The sequence below is a fragment of the Martes martes genome (genome assembly GCF_963455335.1).
Source record: "Martes martes genome assembly, chromosome: 4".
NCBI lineage: Eukaryota > Metazoa > Chordata > Mammalia > Carnivora > Mustelidae > Martes > Martes martes.
Window position 1 is genome coordinate 114,211,631 of NC_137891.1, and position 25,511 is coordinate 114,237,141.

The following is a 25,511-nucleotide window of genomic DNA, read 5'->3' on the forward strand; positions in this document are numbered from 1 at the left end:
CAAGAATTCTGCTAGGTTTTATTAGTCCATTTTACAGATAGCTAGCTCACAGATGGCAGAGATAACAACGTGACGTCAAGGCTGCACTGTCCTGGCAGCTGTGCAGGTCGGCAGTGCTGCAATCCCTGCACTTGGCTGAAGAGGCTTCCTCCCACACTCACACACACTTCCCGCCCCTGTGTGGGAGTAGGAAAAAACACCTTAGGAGATAAAGAATGATGCTAAAAGACCCCAGGAAACCTGTATCCTGTGCTCAGCCTTCTGGCCTCATGGAGGCCATACCTTTTCCATTTCACTCCCTCACAAAAACAGTGAAAATCTAGGTAAGGATTAAAAAAAAAAAAAAAAAGAAAGAAAGAAAGAAAAGAAAGAAAAAGTGAAGTCAAGATTTTAACTTTTATTATCCCAAGTCCAGCACCCCTGTCAGTATTTTGCCCCTCTGAGGGAAACAATATTACAGTATTACCCTATTTCCTTCCCACCATGGTTAACAGTACAAACCCTCGGGCCACCTGAATGTCAGGAGGGGAAGAAGAACAATGAGACTGTTCTCTTGCTGTTAAGGCAAGAAAAGAGGACAAGCTTGGCTGATAACAGTGAGTAGAAAAGCAGAAAGAAAGGCAGATAAAATAATTCTTGGAAGCCTAAAAAAACACAAAAAACAAACAACAACAACAACAAAAACCACTGGGGATAACAGAGAAGGAATCAGTACATAGAGAAAAATGACCTAAGAGTATTTTCTGTGGAGCTGTACCATATACCTAAGAATGCTGTCAGCGGGGAGTCTAAGTGTTCCACGCTTAGCAGAAGAAAAATGGCTCACATTGTAACAAATAAACCAAGTAATTTGTGTGTGGGAAGTGGTAAAAAAAAAAAAAAAAGACAAAATTTACCATCTTAACCATTTTTAAGTGGGAAGTACAGTAATGTTAACTATATAGACCTTGTGCAACAAATCTCTAGAACTTTCTCATCTTGTAAAACTGAAATTCTATACCCACTGAAAAATTGCCCTTTTCCTTATACCTTTAGCCTCTGGCAACCACTATTCTCCTTCCTGTTTTTCTGAGTTTGACTACTTCATATACCTCACATAAATACAGCAAGTAACTTTTAAAGTAAAACACAACTAACTATACTCTTGGTATGAATTGCCTTTTTCACACCAAAAATGTATTATGTGAATTAAAATCTTAGTATTGAGAAAACTGGGACAACTAAAATCTTCTTTAAGAAGTAGGTTAATTAGAAAATTAGACATTGAACTAGGTCTAGAATTTTAGACAACTTCTGATCTGTTGGAATAGCTTCAATATGTTAGTTGCCAAAAAGGTTTTCAAGGAAATAAAAAAGGCAGAATATTTCACTTCCTATGCCAGCTGGATATTAAAAATTCACATCATTAAAAAATTTATAGAATATTAGCTTGATTGAAGAAAGACTCAAAATTATTTTCATTAAGAAACAGCTTTAATGAATACATTTAAATAATCACTGAAACATAAAATAATAAAATTTAAATTATTTAGCATCCTTTTTCATTCAGACCAGTGAAATTTTAAGTTTACCTGAGAACTACTGAATATAGGCTTCTTGCCAAGTCTTCGATCATCACCTTTGTCAAATGCAGCTGTAGAAAGAAACAATTTATTTTTACAGGAAATATTATCATTACCATAAAAGTAGAGGGAAAACAGTACGCTAGCAGAAAAAGGTTATGTTTTAACAGAAGTAACTTAAGAAAGGCTAAAAGCAACCTAGTATATGCAAGTAATTCCATTATATTTTAGAACTTTTTTTTTAAAGAACCCCATTTTCAATCTTATTTTCTGGTGTCTATGGATTTTACATAATTAAAATTAATAAATAAGAAATGTAAAATCTCATGAGAGGATTCATAAATTTACAAAAATTAGAATTTTTTCAAGCTGTGAAATTTTAGAGATAATTGGTTTCATTTAGTTTTCTAAATTTCAAAAAATTACAGATTGTGGCAAATGTAATATTTTATAAACCACTAACTATGAGAAGGTGCCTATCCTAAAAAATGTAAAAATACTTTGCTGAAATTAACTAAAAAATTTCCTGCTTTTGCAGAGATATCATGAGGAAGAAGGAAAGAGAAGAGAAAATAATTAGGTTCTGTTGAAAATAAAACAAGAAACAATCCTCAAACCCATATCGTCCTTTTCAGAATTACATAAGAATTCACTTTCTACATTAGGTTTATGTGGCAATTATTGGAGAACTCATGTTTTTATGCTCTTCAAATAAGAATTTGAATGACGTCAGGAAAATATAAAGAAATAATGGGACGAGAGCTATAAATATAGTTCAGCTAATATAGTTCTTTTTTTTGAGGGTTATATTTCAAACTATATAAACCATAGTTTGGAAAAATACAATCTCCAAAAATCATTTGATATTTACTAAAACAGCCGATGAAAAATATATTAAATTATATGTAACACTCCCATTGCATCTTCTATTTGTATCCTATAGGATCTGTGCTGTAACACAAAGCAAGATCCTAGAAATGGCATTATAAGGACTGATTAATAGTAAGCAAATGACTTTGCACAATCCTATACAAAAAGAAGTTAATATAAGATTTCTCCGAAAGGTAACTCAATCAGAATGTAAGAAATGCTGTAACAAAGACAATCTAGACTCACTCCTTTATCTGAGGTTTCCCAATGCAGTAACTATCCGTAAGTCAGGACTCATTATAATTCAACATACTGAAGATTATAAAAAAGATATTATTACACTGATGGGATAGATTAAAAAGTTCTTTTTGACAATTAGTACAATTACCAATACATTTTGTTTTACATATATGTGTGTATATATGTATTTGTATGTATTTGTAATTAGCACTTTATAGAATAAAGATAAAGAATATTGTTTTAGGCACAACTTAACTATGAAATCCTCTAAAATGAAGAAAAACAAAGTTTACTACCAATCACAAGAGAGCTGAATGACACCTACTCATGCAAAGCTGATCTTATTTCTTCACATTGAATAGATTTTGTAGTAAAAATTAACTGTCATCCAAAAATCAGTACAGAAATAGTCACAAGAAAAATATTTCAAATTCCTGAAGACCTTGATTTTCATTGTTTCATGATTTTGTTCTTTTATTATTTTGTTGGAATTTCTTTGAAAAGTGCTCCTCAGCTCACATCCAGCTAACAATCATGTTATACTCATAATGCAAGCCAGAGCAAATCATATTCTGACTACTCCTTAAAGAATTTAACATATCTATGTACTATCAAGAATATATCACATATGGCTTTTGTGTTTTATAGTAAAAAATGTTCACTTTCTAAAATATAGTCTCTTAAAATGTTTTTAAAAGTATACTTGCTGAATCTGCAAATATTTTTTTTAAGGCACCTGCTTTAACCCAAAAATAGTCATGAAGCCATTTTTAGTTCCACACCCTCAACATTTTTATCTTAATATTTTTGAAACAAACATACATTCTGAGCAATACACATCTTTTGTTTAATGCTAATGTTTTAAATGGTACCTATTAAATGTCAGAGAGCACTGTGCGGCTCCTGAGGGACACTCTGCAATAGCACACATCGTATCACTGAACCAATCAATTGTGAAATAAAGCCATCCAGTTTAGACAAAACCACAAGAAATGATATATTATACAAAAGATGGAAAAGCTTTACGGCAAAATATATTTAAAAAGGAAGAGAAAGTATGTTTGGTAATATGTTCTATGTGAATTACATTTTCCTATACTTCTAACCTCTTTATAAAAATGCTTTTAAGCAAATTTGGTTGGAACACTGCTGCTACTATAGAGTAGGATTAAAAACTGATAAATACATATATAAAGGAAATGAGTCATTTTCCAAGAACAGCCAAGCATGATTTATTAAAACTGCCTAAACATACTATCATGAGTTTCAATTAGCAAGCTATTATTGAACAGAAGCAAACAATGTTAATCCTACCACTTATTAGCATCCCCTCAAAAGGTCTCTTATCACAGAGATCATAAAATAAGAATAAAAAATCTCACGGCTAACATACCTGCTTGGATTTTCTGTTGATCATCTGTGCTCATCAGCTTCCAGCTTTCTGTGTGACGAACAGCATAGAAAGACCGAACCAGGAAGATCCACAGCTTATCACGCAGAGCCTGGATCTTGCACGTAAAACCCTGTGTTCAAGCAACAAATCAGCAGCTGGTGAGAGCCACATTGTCATAGCAACCAGTCATTATTCCTTTCCGAATCTACTTACTCCTAAGCTAGATCAATGATGTCATCACTTAGATTTTTAAAATCGTCGGGTATATGTTATTTATGAAGGCTTACTCGTCAAAAACAGAATTTTATAGTGAACATGAAGCTAAACCTTAACCTTTCAACCAAACATTATTTTAAATCACCAATAGCCTTTACATAAATATCTTCTACAGCCTTTTCAAATCAACTATGACATTACAAGGTCAAATACTCTATATAATAGTAATAAATACAATGAAATTTTTTATCATTCTTGTTGAACAAATAAAAACTGTCAATAATTTGCAATAAGGTTACTAATATTGATTAAGTGTATTTCAAAATAAGTAATATTTTAATTTTGATTTTTCCTAGTCCATCCAATTTTAAATATGATTTTCTGAGGGTAAAAAAGGATTAAGAATATATTATAATATAAAAAAAGATTATTAAAAATTATTAAAAAATTATTTACATTTTTCTGTACATTCTATTTTTAGGAAATTTAATACAGTCACACGGGAGAAATACTAGAGTTATGCTATACCAATTAATATTAAGTACCAAACTATGTTTAGAATTAGTGAGTCAAACTGCCAAATTCTGAACTTTTACAGTAAGTCTATTTAGAGGTAAATGGAATTAAAAAATTTTATTTTATGAAAAATTCCAAATAGACACGAAAGCAGGGACTATAACCAATCCCCATTACCTAGTTTCAATGAACCATGCAACATTTAAGATGTGCATATATTTTAAATCTTAAAACAATTCAAATATTATATCATTTAAATGCATTTCATCACTTTCAATACCATTTCCTTTGTACTGTCAGAGTTCAGTAACATGTCCAGAGCCATAAGAAGAGAGCAACTATTCTCAGTGGTAATGTTTTCTTCAATTGCTTTTAAAATTTTGTCCAATAGGTCAGCTGTGCTGCTCATTGCTTGTGACTACAAAACATAGAAATTTCTATTTAATAGGAATACATGTAAAATGTGTAAGAAATGTGAAAGTCTGGCTTAACAACAGACCATTCATCATAACTGGCCATACGAAGTCAACCAGAAATCTTATTTTCTCTGTTAATAATTATTATAATTACATAATTATGATAATAACTATTATTATAAAAATCCCTTTCCTTTAAAAATATCTGCATACAACACATACACTGTTCCTAGAAGCCAAAATAGTCCTAAAAACGGAACTAGAAATAAATAATCAAAGTTCTTTATTCAATAACTAAATTTAGAACAAGTGGGTCCCCAATAAGACCAAGAATTTTGCATTGATCATAACTGTATTACTGACAAAACAGTATCTTTATGACTGGTTTCTAAAATATGGCTATGTGACTGAGGGCTACTGCTGGCCAGAGTTACATTATGCCTTGCCAGTGCATTCAAACCTGTCCCCTCCTGCCTTCGTTATCTTGTGAGCCAAAAATCCTGTCCATCATTGCTCTAAATCCTATGCAAGCATGCCATCTGCTATGGAATTTATTTAAGTCACACTAATTTAATCAAAGGCAACCTGCGTTTAAAAACTCTTACATAATGGTAATCAGAACACAAAGATGGGGCTAAATATAGGGTATAATTTTAGACATAGTACCTGTAAGAGAAGAGCAAAATTTTCACTTTGAATGATCTTGGAGAAGTTTTCTATAATAAAGGCAATACATTCTTCTTGTAGCTGAGATGCCATAGTCAGTGCTACTTCTGTCCACTTCACTCTGGGTAAACTGATGATTAGCCTGTCACTTTCCATCAGAATAAAAGCAGCATTCTTATCATTCTTACAATTTTAAAAAAATTGGAAAAAATGTTAGATTACTATTCATAATATAACTTTCTAAGCAAATAAAATACCTTTGTTTTCTTATGACGTTTTCTGCAAAAACAAAAAACAAAATTCCAGGTAGCTAATGTCTTTGTCATTACTTATAATATTTATTTATTCATTCATTCAGAAATATCCAAAAGGGCAAACTTTGAGCTGGGAACAAACTACCTCTAAAAGATCACTAAAACAAACCTGAGAACAAAAGTATAATATAACTACAGAGAAAAACTTGACCTGAGATTTTCACTACTGAATTAGTTTTTGTGCTTATAGATATCATTCATAACTGTATAGCTACACTGACATAACCTTAATTCTTTTCTAACTATAAAATATATGTAGTTTATTATAAATTTAGAAAGGTTAAAAATTACTTATATTCTCCAGTGATTTTTTCCCCTCCTAATTAGGTAAGACTCTTTATATTTTATTCATTTAATGATGATTCATTTTTATGCCACAGGAAAAAAATATTCATGAATACTGATCCCTATGGAAGATAGAATGATAATTTACAAATACCATGTGCTCCAAGGAAAAGGAAAAAAATAGCAACATATACATACATTACTGTATCTTATTCATATTTGACTTCTAGTTCTTAAAACGATGCTTAGTAAATAACTAATGAGTATATAGTTACCCAATAGATCATAATAGATTGAAAAACATGGCCACAAATTCTTTGTAGCTCTATCCATCAAGAGGTGGAATTTATTTACTCATCCCTTGAATTTAGACTGGCCTTTTCACCTGCTTAGAGAAATAGTGATACTGTGCAAGTTCCAGAGCCAAGGTCTGAAGAAGCCCTGCAGCTTCTCTCTTATGCTCTTGAAATTCTGGGATCGCAAAGCCACGAAGAAGTTGGGTTAAGAAAGACCACACAGAGTGGGAAGGAACTCAGAAGAATCAGTGGAAGAATCACCCACAATCCACAAAATTATGAGAAATAATAAACTGTAGTTTTAAGTCACTTAGTTTTGGAGTAGTCTGTTACAGAGCAATAGATAACTGATAAATACCTGGAAGCCACAGACTGAAATTCTTAACAAAGGCTGCATGATGTAAACTTTGCACATCCTTTGTATGCTTCAGATCTCAACTCAAACTCTATCTTCCCTGATTTCTAGCCCCACATCAGATTCCTTTTATATATAATACCATCAGAAAACCTGTCCCTTTTCTTTAGGGTACCTGACTCATTGGTAATTATTTGATCATGAATATAACTCCTTGATTCATATCTGTCTCTCACTAGGCTTTATGTTTACTGAGTGTGAAACCATGTCTGTTTTGGCTCACCACTATATCCCCAGGGCCTACTACAGAATTGGGTCATAGTAGACCCTCAAATATTTGTTCATTTTTTAGCATCACCAGGAGGTAAGAGTCTATATGTGAATTCCTAAAGTGAATTAAGCTTAATCCTTGAACAACAAAACATTTTTTTAAAAGATTTTATTTATTTATTTGTCAGAGAGAGTGAGCACAGGCAGACAGAGAGACAGGCAGAGGCAGAGGGAGAAGCAGGCTCCCTGCTGAGCAAGGAGCCCGATGCGGGACTCAATCCCAGGACGCTGGGATCATGACCTGAGCCGAAGGCAGCCGCTTAACCAACTGAGCCACCCAGGCATCCTGCAACAAAACATTTTTAATCTTTTTTTAAAATTAACATATAATGTGTTATTTGTTTCAGGGGTACAGGTCTGTGATTCATCAGCCTTACACAATTAACAGCGCTCACCATAGCCATTACCCTTCCCAGTGTCCATCACTCAGCCTCCCCATTCCTCCCCACCCGCCTCCCCTCCGGCATTTGACACACACTGATACAGCAGTCACTATTATTGGCAACTGGGGCTCAGTCTTGCTGGGGACCCTCTGAAGCACCACAGAGAATGCACTTTGAGTTACTCTGCCCTAGGGACAAAACAGGTAACTCTGACCACTGGCTCCCACCTCCCATTAATTAAGGCTTATCCCCTGGGGTGTTAACGTCCTTCTACTTCCAGGTTTGCATAGGTGTCAGAATTACTGAGTCGTAGGTACCCTGTGTTGAGTGATAGTGAAGACTTAGGCCAGAAAGTGAGAAATATGTGTGATGTGGCTGAGGGAAAGTGCTGCCGGACTTTACGCATATGCAGCTAGATCCTGCAGCAATGGGCTAGAGTTATTACACAGGCCAAGAGGATATGAGGTGGGGCACCAGAAGTATCCTACATTGCCAATATACATTCAATGGAGAACTGTTTTCCAAACTGTAGATTTCTCTCCTGGCAACCTAGAGAAATATTTTTCGTGGCTTACAATCAGCATTAGAAAACAAAACAAAGAAGAGAGAAAAGTGAAAAATAGGAAATATCAGTACATCATGTAATAATGGTAAGTATTCCTTTGTGAAACTTGTTTCAGTTTTGTATGTGTGAGTATACTGGGTTACAGAGTAAAAAGAAATTCTACTCTCAGTCACAGTCAAAAAAGTTTGAAAAACACAGCAAAAGTTGTGCTAATTTTTTTCATCCTAAAAGTCAGAAAATGGTTTGATACTATAATTTCCATGTCCATTTCTCTTAAATGAAGTTGATTTATTCATCAAATTAAGAAGTATTTATATTTTCTTTGTGAACTAATTCTGTACTATTTTTAAAAATCCTCTATATTAGGAAAATTAGAATAAGAAGTATGATATGAATTGTCATTTGTCTTTTGAGTTTGCTTATCGTCATTTTTACTAAAGAGAAATTTTGCATCTTTATGTAATCAGAATTTTTTAAGGCTTCTGAATTTTATATCCCCACTCCCCTGCCAAGGTTATAATTCTCCTAGGGTTTACTGTAGTATTTTAATGGCTTCCCCCCCACCACATTCGAACCTTTGATCTATTTGGAATATATCCCTGGCATACCAGGATGTGAGGTATAGATTCAACTTAAAATTTTTCTAGCTAGCTTCCTCATTGTCTTAATACCATATATTGAACAAACACTATGACTCATCTTAATTCCTAATTCTTATGATATTGTGTTAAATAGGTCTTTAGCTATCCTTTAGCCTTAGGACTAACCACATAATATATACAACTTTGATTTACCCTAGTGACCATGCCCATACCTACTTTTGTTTTAATTTCCCCCAATTTAAAAACTTTTCCTAATTTGCTTTTTAAGGGGCTTAAACAAAATATTTTGACAAAGAAAAATTTAACCTTATTGTGAGATAGCTCAAGTAATTACACATTATAAAATCATAACTTTTCTAACACCCTTCTCTCTTATACTTATGCCTCCTCCCTGCTTTCCCTTCTTCCCCAAAACAGTGGTTGTACATGGTTGGAGGGAGCAGTCACGTCTTAGTGAATTGCCCTCACATTAATAAAAAACAAACAAAACCCTCCAAATATAGTTCGATGCAGCATTTTCTTATCTCCCTTGGTATATGACAGTGTAGGGCATGTCACCAATGGAGGTGACTGATGGAAGTCACCTATGGAGTAAAGCACCCATCGTGGCACCTGCAACTGACCTGAATTAGAACTAAAGAAGACTAACAAGCCTGCCTGCTCTTTCACTTTTTAGATAACTTATTTTAAATTTTAATTTGAAAAAAATTAATAGTATTCTATTAAATATGAGTATAGTTGACACACATTACTTTCACGTGTACAACACACTGATTCAACTTCTCTATACGTTATCTATGCTCACCAAAAGTGTAGCTCCCATCTGTCACCAAGCAACACTATTACAGTACCACAGACTATTCTCTCTATGCTGTACCTTTATTCTTGTGACTTATTTGTTCCATAACTGGAAGATTGTATGTACCTTTTACCCATTTTGTCCATCCTCCCACCCCTTCCTTCTGGCAACCCCAATTTGTTTGTATTTATAGATCTGATTCTGCTTTTTGTTTTTTCATTTGGTTTTTTAGTTTCAAAATATAAGTGAAATTATATGGTGTTTTTTTTTTCTCAGTCTGACTTATTTCACTTAGCATAATACCGTCTGGGTCCATTCATGTTGTCACAAATGGTAGGATCTCATCCTTTTTATGGCTGCATAATATTCCTCTGTGTGTGTGTATTTGTGTATGTGTATGTACGTCTTCCCTATCAGTGGACACTTAGATTGCTTCCATATCTTGGCTATTGTAAATAATGTAGCAATAAACAGGGAGGTGCATTTATCTTTTTGAACAAGTTTTCTCATTTTCTTTGGGTAAATATCCACTAGTGCAGTTACTGGGCCACACGGTATTTCTATTTTTAATTTGTTGAAGAAACTTCATACCGTTTTCCACAGTGCTTGTACCAGTTTGCATTCCCACAATAGTTTATGAGGGTTCCCTTTTCTCCATATCCTCGCCAACACTTGTTATTTCTTCTTTTTGATAACTAGTCATTCTGCCTGGTGTGAAATGATATCTCATTGTGGTTTTGATTGGCATTTCCCTGATGATTAGTGATGCTAAGCATCTTTTCATGTATCTGTTGGCCATCTGTATATCTGCTTTGGAAAAATGTCTATTCAGCTCTTCTGCCCATTTTTTAATTGGACTGTTTGGTTTTTGGTGTTGAGCTGTGTAAGTTCTTCATATATTATGGATATTAATCTCTTATTGGATATATCATCTGCAAATATCTTCTCCCATTTGGTAGGTTGCTTTTTATTTTGTTGATGCTTTCCTTCACTGTGCAAAACCTTTTTATTTTGATGTAGTCCCAATAATTTATTTTTGCGTTTGTTTTCCTTGCCTGAGGAGACCTATCTAGAAAAATGTTGCCATGATCATGTCAGACATACTACTGCCTCTGTTCTAAGATTTTTATGGTTTCAGGTTCCATATTCAGGTCCTTAATCCATCTTGAGTTTGTTTTTGTGTATAGTGTTAGAAAATGGTCCAGTTTCATTCTTTTGCATGTAGTTGTCCAGTTTTCCCAGTACTATTTTAAAATACTCTATTTTTAAAATCAAAAACTAAGAATATTTTATTTATATAATAAAATATGAAGGGGGCACCTGGGTGGCTCAGTGGGTTAACCCTCTGCCTTCGGCCCAGGTCATGATTTCAGGGTCCTGGGATCGAGCCCTGCATTGGGCTCTCTGCTCAGCGGGGAGCCTGCTTCTCCCTCTCTCTCTGCCTACTTGTGATCTCTCCCTCTCTGTCAAATAAATAAATAAAATCTTAAAAAAATATATGAAGACTATATTAAGTTAATGTTTCTTAAAGTTTGACTATTCACAAGGAAAGACATAATTTCAAATTTTCATTATAATCATCAGAATACCAAAGGCTACGGGATGTTTGGCTGTTCTGATGTCCACCTGTTCATCTGTCTTGAAAAAAAAGAATATTCACAATGCTTCTAAGAATCTGATTAGAGTTATAAAATTAAAATAAAATATTATAACAGAGGTAGAGGCATAGTACATATAGGGCTTATTCTACAATTAAACTCACATACTTACCACTTATAAAAAAAAAATCAGACTTTTTAACAAGACATTCAGTTAAGATCCCTCCCAAATCTGGCCTTAGCCTCGCCCCAGACTTATCTCTTCTCATTCCAGTTACAGCAGAATATTGGAATTGCCTGTCTCCAGGTCTCTGGTACATTTTTAAAGTTTGTTAGGAATATCCTAACGTACCTATTTTATTTGGAAATTATCCTCATCTTCAGTTTCATCTCAAGTTACTGCTCTCATCCCTCTAATCACTTTAACCTCTGTGATTCCAGTACATACCTGAATTATATCTTATCCTTATCTATTCATTTATTTACCTATCTGACAATATACAGTGAGTTGCCTAATATGTGCCAGGCACTGCTCTAAGGCTGGGGCTACCAGCGTAAATTAGACTGACATGGAACTTTTCTTCTTTTCAAATTTTTATTTAAATTCTATTTATTTATTTATTTATTTATTTATTTACTTATTTATTTTTTAAGATTTTATTTATTTGTCAGAGAAAGAGCACAAGTAGGGAAATGGCACGCAGAGGTAGAGGAAGACACAGGCTTCCTGCTGAGCAAGAAGCCTGATGTGGGACTCGATCCCAAGACCCTGGGATCATGACCTGAGCCGAAGGCAGCCGCTTAACTGACTGAGCCACCCAGGTGTCCATAAATTCTGTTTAGTTAACATGCAGTTCAATATTGGTTTCAGGAGTAGAATTCAGTGATTTATCACTTACATACAACACCCAGAGCTCTTCATATCAAGTGCCCTCCTTAATATCCATCACCCAACCCTCATCCCTCCATCAACCTTCAGTTTGTTCTGTCTTAATCTTAAGGAGTCTCTTATGGTTTGCTTCCCTCTTTCTTTTCTCCCATATGTTCTTGTTTTGTTTCTTAAATTCCACATGAGGGAAATCATAGGGTATTTGTCCTTCTCTAACTTATTTTCCCTAGTACAATACCCTCCAACTCCATCTGTGTCATTGCAAATGGCAAGCTACCATTCTTTTTGATGGCTAATATTCCATTGTGTATATATACACCACATCTTCATTATCCGTTCTTCAGTGGATGGGCATTTGGGTTGTTTCCATGATTTGGCTATTGTTGACAATGCTGCCATAAACATCAGGGTGCATGTGCCCCTTTGAATCAGTATTTTTTATTTTTTTGGGTAAATAGCTAGTAGTGCAATTGTTGGGACATAAAGTGGTTCCCATTTTACACTTTTGAGGAAGCTCCATACTATATTCCAGAGTGGCTATACCATTTTGCATTCCCACCAACAGTATGAGAGAGTTCCCCTTTCTCCACATCCTAACACCTGTTGTTTCTTGTGTTGTTAATTTTAGTGATTCTGACAGATGTGAGGTGGTATCTCATCCTGGCTTTAATTTGTATTTCCCTGATGATGAGTGATATTGAGCATCTTTTCATGTGTCTATTAGCCATCTATATGTTTTCTTTGGAAAAATATCTGTTCATATCTTCTGCCCATTTCTTTTCTGGATTGTCTATTTTTTGGGTGTTGAGTGTGCTTAAATTCTCTACAGATTTGGGATATTAGCCCTTTATCTGTTAAGATGTTTGCAAATATCTTATCCCATTCTGTAGGCTGCCTTTTATTTTGTTGACTATTTCCCTTGCTGTGCAGAAGCATTTTATCTTGATGAAGTCCCCATAGTTCATTTTTGCTTTCATTTTCCTTGCCTCCAGAGAGGTGTCTAGTAAGAAGTTGCTATGGCTGAGGTCAAAGAGGTTGCTGCCTGTTTTCTCCTCTAGGATTTTGATGAATTCCTCTCTCATATTTAAGTCTTTCATCCATTTTGAATTTATTTTTGTGAATGGTCTAAGTAAATGGTCCAGTTTCATTCTTCTGCATGCCGCTGTCCAGTTTTCCCAACACTATCTGTTGAAGACATCTTCTTTTTTCCATTGAATATTCTTTCCTGCTTTGTTGAATAATAGCTGACCATATAGCTGTGGGTCGATTTCTGGGTTCTCTATTGTGTTCCATTGATCTATGTATCTGTTTTTGTGCCAGTACCACATGTCTTGATTCTTATAGCTTTGTAATATAGCTTGATCTGGAATTGTAATGCCTCCAGTTTTGCTTTTCTTTTTCAAAATTACTTTGGCTATTTAGGGTCTTTCGTGGTTCCATACAAATTTTGGGATTGTTCTAGCTCTGTGAAAAATACTAGTGATATTTTAATAGGGTTTGCATTAAATGTGTAGATTGTTTGAGTAATATAGACATTTTTTTCCAATTGTTCTTCCAATCCATGAGCATGGAATGTTTTTCCCTTTCTTTGTATCCTTCAATTTCTTTCATAAGTATTCTATAGTTTATAGACTACAAGATCTTTTAACCTCTTTGGTTAGGTTTATTCCTAGGTATCTTACTGTTTTTGGTGCAATTGCAAATGGGATCAAGGCCCTGATTTCTTTTTCTGCTGCTTCATTACTTGTGTACAGAAATGCAACAGATTTCTGCACATTGATTTTATATCCTGTGACTTTGCTGAATTCATGTATTATTTCTAGCATTTTTTTGGTGGAATCCTTTGGGTTATCTACATAGAGTATCGCATTGTCTACAAATAGCCGAAGTCTGACTTTTTTTTTTTTTAAGATTTTATTTATTTATTTGACAGACAGAGATCACAAGTAGGCAGAGAGAAGGGCAGAGAGAGAGAAAGGAGGAAGCAGGCTCCCCGGCGAGCACAGAGCCCGATGTGGGGCTCGATCCCAGGACCCTGGGATCATGACCTGAGCCAAAGGCGCAGAGGCCTCAACCCGCTGAGCCAGTCAGGCGCCCCAAAGTCTGACTTCTTCCTTGCTGATTTGGATGCCTTTTATTTCTTTTTGTTTTCTGATTGCTGAGGCTAAGACTTCCAGTACTATGGTGAGAGTAGAATCCTTGTCTTGTTCCTGACCATAGAGGAAAAGCTGTTTTTCCCCATTGAGGATAATAATAATTGTGGGTCTTTCATAATATGGCCTTTATGATGTTAAGGTATATTCCAGTTATCCCTACTTTGCTGAGTGTTTTTATCAAGAATGGATGCTATGTTTTGACATGGAACTTAATGTTAGTACTCATCAGAGTCTAACTTGTATTTTACTTAGTTAGTTAAATACCATTTCTTCCATCAGTTTGTGAAATGATGAAGTCAAGGTCCATACTTCTTCAAAAAAAAAAAAAAAAAAGAATTTACCCACAGTGAGTACCTACCATATTATTTTTAGAATGGCAGCAACTGGTTTTAAGATTTGCTATGTCATTTACTGACATTGTGAACTTGAATAAAGCACTTAGTTCTCTGATTCTCTTTTCTCATATGTGAAATAGAGATAAGAATACCTGTCTTATATAAAATTTTCAAAATTCAAATTATTTTTTGAACTATAAAGATCTAAAAACACCTACTAAACAATAACAATAATAATAACAGTAATAGTAGTAAATGATGTTTGTACCTCTAGTAAACTGAATTATAGCTGGGCCATTTGTTTGCCTTCATGAACAGTGAGTAACTATTCACTGACCAAAGAAACTAATACAAAATATTAAGAACAAAATGACACAGTTCTTCATTAGCAGAAATATAGATTTAGATTTATTTTTTGCAGTGGTATCTCACCAGCTGACAGCCTACACTTATTTTCCTGGTTATGTTTAGATGCATCTTCCATGTCACCCAGTCTGATGTATCATTCAGGGTTCAATCAGAGAAAGAGAACCACTAGGAGGTAATTACGTATACATGGGAACTTACTACAGGGATTCTACAGTAGGCAATCATGGGAGCTGGTTAAACAGTCTTTGCATGTGATGATGTAGTTTAAAGACCACAGGGAAGGTGGCTTAGAAGGAAGGACAAATATAAAGTATAGGACAGCAAGAACAAGCTGACATCCAAGAGCGCAAACTATAACCCAGTAGGATGAACTCATTTCAGTTCTCACTGCCTCCAACCTGGATGAAATGGGTGTCCTCCAGATGCTGGTGCCCTTCATCATGGAGCTAACCATATCCTTTGCACAGGGGTAAGAGCAGCCAAAAAAGGACACAGGGCAAGTGGAGCAGTTGCAGCTCATCTGCTATTTCATGCCAACTAGGTGAGCCAGTAAACAAGCAACATATATGAGATAAAGTGCTTGCCCAAAAAAAAAAAAAAAAAAAAAAAAAAAAAAGGCTGCTGCTTCACTTTTATCCTCTAAATCTCACGACAAATTGTCTCGTGTGGCCACTTCAACTGGAAACATTCAAAGAGGGAAATTCTGGGAAGCACAGCTTATCCTAGCCAACCTGACAATGTTACAAAACCATTATAGCCTGTCCTTTGTCAGCTTGACACCATATACTTAACTTCTCTTTAAATAATACTTAATTCCCAAATGGAAACAAAGTTATGTTTTTGCCTAACATGGTATAACTCTCCTGTATACAACAAACATGCTAACCCTTTCCCAGTAAGAGGATACAAAGTCCCTTTTTTGTCTTTGGGTGATACTGTTTTCCAGACTGATTCATACTCCCCTTTGGTAGCCTGTAACTTCAATACAGAGATTTAAAATTCACTATTATTAACATGGCTTAGATGGTAGAGATATGAGACAGTGGAAGAAATATATACAAAGAGTGGTTAATATAAACAAATATTCACATAGAAAAGGGAAATGGGTATTTATAGTATCACTACTATAGCACTCATTTCTGTAACTGGTAACTTGGTCATAACTGGTATTTAGCAAGCCAGCTGTTTGAGGATGATAGTAAACATGGAAAGACCAGTGAAATCATGAGCATGGGCTCACTGACAGACTCAATTTCCTGTGGAGTGAGTTCATTAGTCACAAGCGTTGCTGTGTGAAATATCAGGATTGTGAAAAAGGCATTCCTAAGTCCACGGATAGTGATTTCAGCTGAAACACTGGGGGGCAAGGAAGGCAAATCTATACCCAGAGCAAATGTCTACTTCACTGAGAACACAGCACTGCCTTTCCCACGATGACGTGGTCCAATGTAATTAACTGGCCACTAAGTTAACAGCTTGTCCTCTTGGGAAATGTTGCCATAGAAAAGTTTCAGCATTTTATCCAAATCCACTTTAGTGAATGGAAACCCATGTTGTTGATACCAATGCATAACCTCCATCTGTGGCACCACTCTTTTGTTCATGAACCAAAATAGACTTCCCAGTGGTTCTGCATCTCTGAACCCTAACTAATGAATCTGGTACAGGGGAACAGAATCTCAAGGACAGGTTCTCAACTGGTTCTGGGTTATCTGGAATTGGTTTTCTCATCCTGATTTTATAATATAATGCCACATTTATATTTAAAACATTCCCAGTACCTATACAAAATCAAATAAACTTTTTGATGACAAACACAAACAAGGATATTCAGGTTATACTCACTAAAGACTGAATCAACATAGTAAGACAGGTTTTCTGAATCTCAGGAGGTACATTTGCAAAACTTCTCTCAGACCAAAACCTTGCAAAATGCTTTACAATCCACCTGTTAAAAAAAAAAAAAATCAAAGAATCCCAAGTTAGAGAAATGAGAATATTTCTAATTATAATACTCAAATAATACTTTTATTTTCAATGATGTAAGTTGTACATATATATGTGATGAGTAATCTCTATAGTTAATTTTGTGAGTTCTCTGATGGACTTAATTATCCTCCCTTTTCTGTAAACACATATTTTAAATCCACTCTAAGTTATGTGCATGGATTTTAACATAATCATGGTTCAACTGAAATAAAATTGATCCCAAGCATCTTGGGTAATATCTAAGTTAACACTTCTTCTCACAATTGTTACAACTAGTTAAGCCTTAAGCTACACACAATGTGCCCAAGAAAATAGGCCAAGTCCAAAATTTCCCAGCAAATTAGAAGAATGGAAGAACAAAATCCCTACATTAATAGTATCAACAGGGGCACCTGGGTGGCTCAGTGGGTTGGGCCACTGCCTTCCGCTCAGGTCATGATCTCAGGGTCCTGGGATTGAGCCCCGCATCGGGCTCTCTGTTCAGCAGGGAGCCTGCTTCCCTTCCTCTCTCTCTCTGCCTGCCTCTCTGCCTACTTGTGATATCTCTCTCTCTGTCAAATAAATAAATAAAATCTTTTTAAAAAAAATAGTATCAACACTACTTCACATCACTTACTTCATGCAGTCAGCAAAAAGACTGTCCACTCCAACTGTATGAGCAATAATCAGGCACTCTAATACAGACGCCAACCTTCTGGGAACAGGCTAAAATTGATAGAAAACACCAAAGGTATTCTTTTTCAATTTACAGAGGCTAAAAGCATTTGGTTCATAAAGATGATCTGATTTATATACCTAAACTTCAGAATAAATATGTGTAATTCAAAAGTCTGTTCTATTAAATTTGAGTATCACTAACAACCTTTAGTTTTATAGAATAGCATTTGAGCTCTCTCAGCTGTCAGAATGCACACAAGTTTAATTCTAATTTAATTTAGCTTCATTTAACTTTTACTTAAATTCAATTTAATTAACATATAGTGTATTATTAGTTTCAGAGGTAGAATTTAGTGATTCATCAGTTGCATATAATACCCACTGCTTATCAAATCACATGCCCTCCTTAATGCCTACCACCCAGTTACCCCATCCCCCCACCAATCACTCCTCCAGCAATCCTCAGTTTCTTTCCTGGAGTTAAGAGTCTCTTATGGTTTGTCTCCCTCTCTGTTTTTGTCTTATTTTTCCTTCCCTTTCCCTGTATTCATTTATTTTGTTTCTTAAATTTCACATGAGTGAAATCATATGGTATTTGTCTTTCTCTGCCTTATTTTGCTTACATTTAGCTTAATTTTTTAAAGTAAAATGATGTAATAATTTCTAGAACATCACATCGCAATGCAACCATATGGTCTAATCTGCTTCCTAAAGTATAAAAATAACTTTAGTACGTGTGCAGTGGGAGGTCCTACACTGACCTCAGACAAAACTAGAGAATTAGATCATAATTATGTAACATAGTTTTAAAAGCTCATATACAGAAATAAGGAATTAAAAGAAATAAAATATAGATATAAATAGTGACAAGTCACTGCTCTTGGTGTTAAGCCTCTGTGCTACATATTGCCCGTATCATTTATTTTCAGGCTTTGGATTATTTCCTAAGACATCTATTGCTGATTAGGGTGAATAGAGTTCAACTTCCCTTTTTACACATTCATTTGTTGTAATGTGAGGCTAATACACTTAATAAAGATCACTGATCAATTTATGTATATCGTCTCTAAATGTGTCCCTCTGAAGATCTGCTCTCAGAGAACAGCAAAAGCTTCTTTAGAATCGCATTAAGCATTTCTAATAAGGTCAGTGATTTACAACTTTCAAAACTATGAATTGCTATTAATTTGAGTTTCTAATACGCTTCTCCTAAAATATCATATTGGTGTTTAGTAAACTGAATGTAAATATTTTGTCTTGCATATTAACAATTTGGTTAGTCCCTCTGAGATAACTGGAGGTACCCTAGATTATTCTAAAATCAGAAATGGCTGTCAGTATATAGATTATACAGTGATAATTTTATCAAGTTAAATACTTTGGTTTTCTGAACGACTTCAGATAATAGTATCAAACTCAGGGAAGAAATTACTGGTACAAATATAAAAACGCCCAGTCTGAAAAAACTGCAAAAGTAAAACAAGAGTTAAAAAGTCCAACAATCTAATTTTATTTAGGAATAACCAACCTTTGATAACGTGCTGTCCATTAACTGATGTATAACTTAAGAAAAATTTCCATTAAAAATATTAAGATACAAAGTAACTTGGGGTGTGTAGGTAGCTCAGTCCATTAGGTGTCTGCCTTCAGCTCAGGTCATTATCCCAGGGTCCTGGAATCCAGCCCGGTGTCAGCCTCCCTGCTCCGCAGAGAGCCTGCTTCTCCCTCTGCCTCTGCCCCTCCCCACTGCTTGTGCTCTCTCCCTCTCTCTCAAATAAATTAACAACAACAACAACAAAAAAGTAACTTGCTGCTTAAAGCAGACACTAGCAAACTATACTTGTGGGCCAATCAAGCCCACCACTGTTTTCGTGAATAAAATTTTATTTGAACATTGCTATGCTGTTCACTTATATATTGTGTATAGTTGTTTTTGCTCTACAACAGCAGAGCTGAGTAGCTGTGATAGGGAACATATGGCCCACAGAGCCTACAATATTTGCTATCTGGCCTTTTACAGAAAAAGTTCACTGACCATTGGCTTAAGAGGTTAACTTTAGCTCTCTGAGAATTTTACTTATATAAAAATGCTAATTCCCAAGTATTTTGTAATAGGATGATTGACCTTTAGTCATTTTCAAAATCTGCTTGCAGAATTTGAGAAGACATATGTTTAAATTACTACCTAAAATATGTTTTTAAAGAGGAGGCAAGGGGCACCTGGTTGACTCAGTCAGTTAAGTGTCTGACTCTTGGTTTCGACACAAGTCATGATCTTATGGATCATGGGATGGAGCCCCAACTGAGGCTCTGCACTCCATGAGAAGTCTGATGAAGATTCTCTCCCTCTGCGCCTCCCCCCACTTGCACACCAGAGTGTGCTCTCTCTTGCTATTCGTAAAGTAAATAAATAAATCTTTAAAAAAAAAAAAAGAGGTGGCAAAAATTATATAATGTAAAGCTAACTGTAATTCTATAAATTAAGCCCCAAAGTTTTAATTGTGTAAAAGGCAAAATTATGAAGTTAATGAAATAACTAAAGCTTGTTAGTAGTTCCAGGGCCCATTACCCATTACTTCATACCCAAATTTGTATTACTGCAGAGTATGTTATAATAGGCTTACTATATTTAAGTCACCACCAAGAAACTACATAATTGAGTTCTAGAAGTTAAAAATTATATTTGTATATTCATAAACTTACACATTGTAAATATGTAAAGCAAAAAGTTTAAAGATCAAGTGATAAAATCAAAAATTACTGTCTCAAATGTCTGTTACCACAATATAGATGATATTAAAAGAAGAAAAATAAAGTGAAATAAGTTTTCAACAAAGTAGACTGATAATCTTTTTTAAAATTTCACTTTCTTGGGGCGCCTGGGTGGCTCAGTGGGTTAAAACCTCTGCCTTTGGCTCAGGTCATGATCTCAAGGTTCTGGGATCGAGCCCCACATCAAGCTCTCTGCTCAGCAGGGAGCCTGCTTCCCTTCCTCTCTCTCTGCCTGCCTCTCTGCCTACTTGTGATCTCTGTGTCAAATAAATAAATAAAATCTTTAAAAAAATAAAAATAAATAAAATTTCACTTTCTTGTTTTAATCTCAACAAATATGCCTTCTGTGTTTTAAAAACTAAGTGAATTACTGTTACTTGCTAAGAGTTCACTCTTTCCTGGTGGTCTCCTGCAGACACACCCTCTTCAACTAGGCTTTCCTCCAAGTCTCCTCTTACAGCAGACCTGCACAAACTTGTTACTATACCACCCCTGCCCCTGATTTCTCCTGTGGTCCTATCCCTTTAAATATACCCTTGAATGGAGCCCATCCAAAGTGATCCAGTAAGCCTGGCAGTCTGCAAGGGGCAGACTTGCCCCTGACTGGGGCAGTACTCCAAAGTGATTCCAGCCCTGGGGAGAAGGAAAAATAACTACACACAACAGTCCAAATGTGGCTCCAGCAGTGGACTGGGTACAGACACCATGTCTGATTGCAGGACCTGCCCAAAAGCGAAAGCTTCTCAGGGAACAGGGAAAGTACCCTGCAGTTTGGTGCTACTGCATCTCTGACATATACGTGGTCTGACTTAACTCAAGCCCAAGGCAGCCCCAAAGTGGCCCACTAAAAACACAGGGACTACCCCCTGCCCACAACAGGCAAAGAGAGCCACTTCAGACAACTGGACTGAAGGCAACAGCAGCTCAGCCACATCAGCTGGGCACGTGCAACACACATAGGAGACACCCCTGAAGCACCAGGTTCTAGTGAACAGGGGACATTGCACTGTCAGACACTAGACCTCTTTTTCATAAGCCTACTATTTTCAAGGGCAGGAGATAAAGCTGACTTAGACATAAAAATATATTCAGAGAATTAGACAAAATGAGGACACAAAGGAATATGTCCCCAATGAAAGAACAAAACAAAATCACAGCAAGTGAGCTAAACAAAATGGAGATAAGTAATATGCTTGAAAGAGAATTTAAAGTAATGGCCATAAAGACACTTGCTGGACTTGAAAAAGAATGGAGGACCTCACTGAGACCCTCGACAAAGAGAAAAAACAAAACAAAAAATCGGAGATAAAGAACTAAGTAACTGAAACTAAAAATATAGTAGATGGGATAAATACTAGAGGAAGCAGAAGAACAAATCAATGACCTGGAAGACAGAATAATGGAAAGCCTTTAATAACCTATACATACTCATAAACATTTAAAAACTAGAGGGAATGGTCCAAAGGATATCCCTAGAAGAGATTATTTATTTTTTTTAGAAGGGATTATTTTTAAAATATTATATGTAATTGGTTTATTGAGGAATCTCAGCTCAGAGATACTAAAACTTTTTTCCCAAGTAGTGCTGGCAACTATGCTGTGTCAAATTCCCTTTTTTTCCCCATCCCTTAATGATATTATGGGCAAATTCTAGTATTTTCTGGTTATTTTTGGTACTAGAATTCAGCCCAGTACTGTTTAAACACCTATCTTATATTTTACCTTACATTTTTCTCTCCCCTATCACTTACTACATTCACAGGTGGGGAGATCTGGAATAGGGAATAGAGAGAATGGTCTGTTCTCCTGCTCCTCCATTTTATGGGTCTAACTCTTGTGGAAGAGGGCTACGGATGGCCATATAACTAACCAGACACAACACTGCAGTAGGTTGATGTCACTGATTTTGCTCTAAGTAAGATGTTGATGGACTTTGCTGATGACTCTTTTAGGAGTAGACTTCACCCTAGCTTCTCAGTGGATAAAGATTTTTCTAGTGGTTCATGATGCACAGTGCTTCCCTAGGTGGGACACAGCATCATTTGACCCTGTACCAGCATCCTCTAATCTTCACTAAGGTCCTCTTCCTTCCCTCCTTACCATGTTAACTGGGGTGTAGAGCAGATGCCCCATACTCTCTTCTATATATGACAATAGGAATTATCCCTAATAACCAAGTTAGTGCTGGCTTCTCCCTTTAGAAATCCCCACATTTGAGTATACTCTCACTGGTTTCTCAGGCATATTCCAGACTCTCCAAGAAATCTCTTACCGTTTTATTTTTTTTTTCTAAACTTTTTTTTAAAAGATTTTATTTATTCATTTGACAGAGAGAGAGAAAGATAGAAGGAGGCAGAGGGAGAGGGAGAAGCAGACTCCCCACTGAGCAGAGAGCCCGATGTGGGGCTTGATCTTAGGACCCAGGGATCACGACCTGAGCTGAAGGCAGATGCTTAACTGACTGAGCCACCCAGGTGCCCCATTTTCTTTTATTCTTAAATGGAAACTCCAGAGTGGGTTGATTTTATACATGTGGTATATGTCCATCTGAAGGTAATACCTATCTCCTCACTGCAGATACCCTCTATCTTTAATCTTTATTCAGGATATGTTTGTATCTCCCTCCTAACTTTAATTTGTCTGGGAAAATGGGGGAAGCGGATGAACGAGAAGGAAAACCTTTCATCAAACTCCTTAATCCTTCACCTTCTACAAAGTTGAGGACACCACGGACCACAATTCTTCTTGTAGTTCCCTTACTTCTAACAACTGGAGTGAATGACTGATTAAAAGTAGTTGAGGAGTTTATAACTGTTTCTCTGTAAACTCTGAGTGGGTGGTAGTGGAGGTGGTGCTATATGCAACTATTCATGGGGTGGTTCCTCAGCTACAACTTATACAGAGGTAGGCAAAGTCCTACCTAACACAAAAATCTAAATTTAAATGTCATTCAAATTATTAAAATTACCTAATTACAATTCATACAATGCATGCTGTGGTCTCAAGTAACCAGTAAGAAGGAAATGTTGAGGTGCACCTGGGTGGCTCAGTCATTAAGCATCTCCTTTCAGCTCAGGTCATGAAACCAGGGTCCTGGGATTGAGCCCCACATCGGGCTCTCTGCTCTGCGGGAACCCTACTTCTCCTTCTCCTATCCTCTTGCTTGTGTTCCCTCTCTTACTGTGTCTCTCTCTTTCATATAAATAAATAAAATCTTAAAAATTAAAAAAAAAAAGAAGGAAATGTTAATGTAAAACAATTCTTTTGAGATTTGTTTTTCTGGGGGCGCCTGGGTGGCTCAGTGGGTTCAACCTCTGCTTTCAGCTCAGGTCATGATCTCAGGGTCCTGGGATTGAGCCCCATATCGGACTCTGCTCAGCAGGGAGCCTGCTTCCCCACTCTCTCTCTGCCTGCCTCTCTGCCTACTTATGATCGCTGTCAAATAAATAAATAAATAAATAATCTTTTTAAAAAAATTTGTTTTTTTCTGTTGATTATAAAAGTAATACATGGGGGCACCTGGGTGGCTCCAGTCGGTTAAGGATCTGCCTTCAGCTCAGGTCATGATCCCAGGGTCCTAGGACCAAGGCCACATCAGGCTCCTTGCCCAGTGGGGAGCTTACTTCTCTCTCTCCCTCTGTCCTTCCCCCACTGCTCATGCTCAGTCTCTCTCTCTTCCCCTCTCAAATAAGTAAAATATTTAAAAAAAGTAATCCATGACCATTGTAGAAAATTTAGAAAATGGGGGCCCCTGGGTGGCTCAGTGGGTTAAAGCCTCTGCCTTTGGCTCAGGTCATGGTCCCAGGGTCCTGGGATTGAGCCCCGCATCTGGCTCTCTGCTCAGCAGGGAGCCTGCTTCCCTTCCTCTCTCTTTCTGCCTACTTGTGATCTCTGTCAAATAAATAAATAAAATCTTAAAAAAAAAAAAAAGAAAATTTAGAAAATGTAGAAGAGCATAAATTAGAAAATAAAAAATAACCTATCAGTTACAGAGTAAATTAAAACAATGGAGAATCTAAGAATAATGTACAAAATGGCATCTGTACAAATGCATAGTATGAGATCCTTCTTTAGACAATAAATTTATGTTTGCATAAACTAAAGTTAAAAGTTAGTATTCACATTCCACCTGGGGAGACTGAGAGAAATATATTCCACCCCAAGTACATGCTATAAAGAGAAGTCAGAGGAAGGAATAGTGTACTTTCAGGGAAAAGAATCAATGAAACACTTGTGATAAATGTGTTTGATAAATGGAGAAGGTAACTTTGGTCCCTGACTGTCTTCTCTTAATTCCAAACTCTGAGTGCCAGGTGTATATTATACCTTTAAATTATAAAGGATGCTCCTATGTCATCTTGATAAACCCATGTGAATTTTATTTTAGCTAAATAATCTGAATTAATTTCTGGTTTTTGGCAAACATACCATACAAGCTGTTTCTCAACAAGAGTTCCCATAAGTTAAACTGACTTAATATTTTAATACTGAAAGCACTATTCACTACCAGAGTTAAAATTCTAGTAGGTAATAATGGGTGACTTTAAGCATTGGGTAAAAGATTTCTGAGACTCAATAATTACCTTCTGAAAGAAATTACAGTAATCTCTTCTTAAAATATAGATTGCTACTTCTTTTAGTCCTTCTAGTCCATACATATCAGCCATATTGAGTATCTGACTAAAATAAAAATAGATATACTGTTAATTCTCCAATTTAAAAACCAAGAAATAACACACAATAATGTCCTGATAATATATAGTCTGTTTAGAAAAAATAATAATCTGAATTATTTTAACTCTAACTTCCTCTGCTATATAATAAATATCCTTTATGGGTAATAAAAAGGACACAGATCAAAAGTTGAAAGCACTGTCACATGACTTGGTTAGTGGAGAATAACAAGAAGTAAATTTGGAGATGTTTCAATCAAATCCC

General features: G+C 35.8%; 1 protein-coding gene across 1 annotated transcript in view; it reads right to left on the minus strand.

Annotated features, from left to right (window-relative positions):
- Positions 1-1,458: 1,458 nt before the first annotated feature.
- Positions 1,459-25,511, minus strand: part of BTBD8 (BTB domain containing 8) — a 99,472-nt gene continuing 75,419 nt past the window's right edge. Inside the window, exons 7-13 of the mRNA XM_080802875.1 lie at positions 25,157-25,253; positions 17,761-17,849; positions 17,001-17,103; positions 5,880-6,062; positions 5,078-5,215; positions 4,066-4,195; positions 1,459-1,633 (exon numbers count right to left, since the gene is read on the minus strand). Of these exons, the coding sequence (XP_080659001.1) occupies positions 1,542-1,633; positions 4,066-4,195; positions 5,078-5,215; positions 5,880-6,062; positions 17,001-17,103; positions 17,761-17,849; positions 25,157-25,253 (832 nt within the window). The 3' untranslated portion in view covers positions 1,459-1,541. The remainder of the gene's footprint in view (positions 1,634-4,065; positions 4,196-5,077; positions 5,216-5,879; positions 6,063-17,000; positions 17,104-17,760; positions 17,850-25,156; positions 25,254-25,511) is intronic.